General features: G+C 47.7%; 1 protein-coding gene across 1 annotated transcript; it reads right to left on the bottom strand.

Annotated features, from left to right (window-relative positions):
- Window positions 1-759: 759 nt before the first annotated feature.
- LOC131812858 (1,5-anhydro-D-fructose reductase-like) lies at window positions 760-2475 on the bottom strand. The gene has a single exon (XM_059142811.1). It carries the CDS (start codon window positions 2445-2447, stop codon window positions 1542-1544), a length of 906 nt encoding a protein of 301 aa, XP_058998794.1. The 5' UTR covers window positions 2448-2475; the 3' UTR covers window positions 760-1541.
- Between the last annotated feature and the right edge of the window lie 1358 nt (window positions 2476-3833).

Genomic DNA, 3833 nt, shown 5'->3' with positions numbered 1-3833 from the left:
TGTGAAATCCCATCATACCGTCCTGCAGCCTTGGAATTACTTGGGAGGCTGGACTCCTATGGGGGAAGAAATCCTGGGGTTTTCTTGCATTTGGTTTTTGAAGGTAGGATGCAACACTGGTAAACCCTGAAGGTTCAGGCTGACTGAGAAGGGCAGGCTTGGGGGGCACACACTGAAAGTGGTCTGCCTTTTTTCTGAGGCACAGGGGTTGTGAGGTCATAGCCTTTTGTACGATACACATGAGAATACACAAATATGAAGACATTTTAAAAAGTTAATCTTGGGACACCTGGGTGGCTCAGTGGGTCAAACCTCTGCCTTCAGCTCAGGTCATGATCTCAGGGTCCTGGGATCGAGTCCCACATGAGCTCTCTAGGAAGCCTGCTTCCCCTCTCTTTCTGCCTGCTTCTCTGCCTACCTGTGATCTCTCTGTCTGTCAAATAAATAAATAAAATCTTTTAAAAAATTAATCTTATTCTGAGACTTGATGCCCAGACACATATCTGACTGGCTCTTATCTCCCTAGATTTTCCTTTTACTTGACACCCTTGACAAAATCCTCTTTTGGTTCCTGACCGTTTCTCCAAGTCCCCAAAAATCCTGGTCCCATCTTCTGAAGTCTTCATATGTCCGTCCCTCCTTCCTTCCTTCCTTCCTTTCTTCCTTCCTTCCTGAGACAGTTGCTTGGTATCCTTGAGACTTCCAGAGCTTTTACACTTATATCTTAGGAACTGAATAGCTGGTGTGTTTTAATTTCTTTTTTTTTTTTTAAAGATTTTATTTATTTGACAGACAGAGATCACAATTAGGCAGAGAGAGAAGAAGGGAAGCAGGCTCCCCCAAGAGCAGAAAGCCTGATGCGGGGCTCGATCCCAGGACCCTGAGATCATGACCTGAGCCGAAGGCAGAGGCTTAACCCACTGAGCCACCAAGGCGCCCCCCCCTCATGCCCTCTTGACAGATCCCCAGGACCAGGTGGACCCTGCCTGCCTGACGGGAGTGGCCCACATGTCCTCTCTAAGCTGGGGTTTCCACGGGTTTACCTGAAGAAGAAAAAAAGCCTCTCTGTTGAACTGAGGCATCTCCCACTTTCAGCCAGGTGTTCCCTGGTTGTGTGAAGGTGAATTCTGGGGGATTGGCAGGGACAGAGGCGCACAGACGACGCGGGGCCGGCCCAGGGTTGGTGAGGGGGCTCACCATGCAATGATCTCAACTTTTGTATTGAGTATTTCCACCACACAATCTTTTGTTCGAGAGTACAGGCCACTTGGCTTGTCTTGTAAAAACCCCATCACACTGTGCTCAAAGGATTCTGAGGACGGAGGTTCTAGAGAGTAATCATCGCCCCCGTGGTGTTTGTCTCTGTCATGGAGACCAGCTGAACCGTGTGAATTTCTCAGGGAGCTCAGCTTCTGTTCCAGGCGGGAATCCACCGAATCAAACCCCATCCCTCCCCTCCCTGGCCGCCCAGTGCCGAGGCGGGCCGGGCGGGAGCTGGGGGTGTCCGTCCAGGCAGAGGAGGAGGAAGGGGGAAGCCAGGCTCAGTAGTCTATGTTGAAAGGATAGTCCTTGTGGTTCACAGCTATGGGTAGCCGGCACATTCGGAAGTTCCTGTCCAGGCCGAAGATGTCCTTCATATCCTGTTCTGATAGTTCAAAGTCAAACACCTGGATATTCTCAAGAATCCGCTTTGGGTTGACTGATTTGGGGATCACGATCACATTCCTCTGGATCTGAAATCGCAGCAACATCTGGGCCGGAGACTTGTTGTACTTCTGGGCCACCCTCTGAATCACGGGGTCATTCATCAGGTCCATCCCCTCACTGGAACCGCCGAGAGGCCGGTACGCAGTCACGGACACGTCTCTGGACTGGCAGAAACGGATCAGGTCCTTCTGGGTCAGATACGGGTGGCACTCAATCTGGTTAGTCACTGGCCTGAATCTCAAGCTGGGTTTGTTCAAAAGTCTCTCCAGCTGCTCATGGTTGAAGTTGGACACCCCGATGGCTTTCACCAGCCCCATGACCACCAGGTCCTCCATGGCCTCCCACGTGTCCAGGAAGTCGGTGTCACTGGGTATCACCATGCCGCTGGGGTCCAAAGGCATGTCTTCCACCCCGGGCTTGAAACCCATGGGCCAGTGTATGAGGTAGAGGTCCAGGTAATCCAGCTTCAAGGCCCTCAGACTCTTGGTGCATGCTGCTTTCACCAGGGACTTCTCATGGCTGGTGCACCAGAGCTTACTGACGATAAACAGGTCCTCCCGCTTCACCACACCCTCCTTGATCTTGCACTGGATCCCGGCTCCAATCTCACTCTCGTTGTGGTATAAGTAGGCGCAGTCGAAGTGCCGATATCCGGCGTCGATGGCCAATTTCACTGCCTCTGTCACTTCCCCTGGAGCCGCCTGCCAGGTGCCCAGGCCGAGCGCCGGGATCCGCTCCATGCCCCGCACCGGACCGCGGCCGCGGGAACTCGTGTTTTAATTTCTTAAGAGGGATCCCATAAGGAAGCTTGGGTTTATGGCAGAGCCCTCGACTAAAGCTTGCATTAAGGAGCACTCAGCAACTGACTGTGTCCCTCCATTACAGGGTTGATGCCCTTGCAGGTACACAGAAACTTCTTGGTCAAAGATCATGAAGAACAGTTTTTCTCTTGAAAAGATCTCTTTAGTCTTTCTTATGTCAAGTGTATGAAATGTTTCCCAAAATGAAAAAGGTTAAAGAAGTTGTTGTTTATAAATGGACTTTCTGTATATGACTGATACCAGTTGATCATACCTTGATATTTTGTATTAGTCAGCACTCTCCAGAGAATCAGAACTAATAGAGAAAGAGAGAGAGAGAGAGAGAGTGTGTCTCTGTGTGTGTGTGTTCTGTTCAGATCCTCCATTACTGGCACAAGGCTCACCCACCTCAAGGGGGACAATCTGCTTTCCTCAACCTACTGATCCAAATGTTGATCTCACCCAGATAGCCTCTCAAAGACACACCTGGAGTAATATTTGGCCAAACATGTGGGTACCATGTGGCCCAATTAAGTTGACATAAAATTAACCATCACAATATTCCATAACTGATCACATTTAATCTGATTTAACTTCATTTGCAGCTTCTATGAAGGCTCTTAAGAGCATAGCTATTAGTTATAAATTTTAAAACCCTGTTTTTTTTTTTTTATTGATTCTGATTCAGTTCTCTATCAAAACATCCTTGGCTGTGTACTTCGGGCTCTTTTCAAGGTTTGGGTCGTAGACATTTCAAAGAGAGAGAAAAACATCCCTGATATCTGGGAGCTAGCTCAATACTGTCTTGTAGGCCTTATTGTGCCTATGAGCTGGACTTGGCATTTTTCTATTAAACATGAATAGGCTCTCAGAATGTCAAAATCAGACTGCTCTACAATCATCATGGATCAAGGAAAAAACAACAAAACCACTCTCCAGTTATGTTTGAGAACACAGAAAAACATGAACTCTGTCTAAACCATAAAATGACCAAACTATCTCCCTGTCCTGGCTAATATGAATGATTGCTTCTTTCTTAACAATTATAGATTAAGCGTAACTCTAACCTTCCCTCTTTCTAGATAAGGCTTATTCAGATACTCAGCCACAGAACTACCCCCATTTCCTGATAGTACTGAATCTAAAGCCACTTCCTTAAACTTTCCTCAAACCCTGTAAGTTCTTTCTGACATTTATTCCTAAGTTGCCCCATGGTTCCCCATGTTATGTGTTGCTGCAATGAGTAATAATCCAACACATACCATTGTAGATAGTCCTTGGTTGAAGGGCATTAACAAATTTGGAACTCTGCTGAGATTCAGCTGA

The sequence above is a fragment of the Mustela lutreola genome, chromosome 12, assembly GCF_030435805.1.
Source record: "Mustela lutreola isolate mMusLut2 chromosome 12, mMusLut2.pri, whole genome shotgun sequence".
NCBI lineage: Eukaryota > Metazoa > Chordata > Mammalia > Carnivora > Mustelidae > Mustela > Mustela lutreola.
The sequence above is the reverse complement of the archived record's forward strand: the minus strand, read 5'-3'. Positions and strand labels throughout refer to the sequence as shown.

Coding starts and splice junctions, on each gene's coding strand:
- LOC131812858 (XM_059142811.1), bottom strand. CDS start 2,447: ATGGAGCGGATCCCGGCGCTCGGCCTGGGCACCTGGCAGGCGGCTCCA.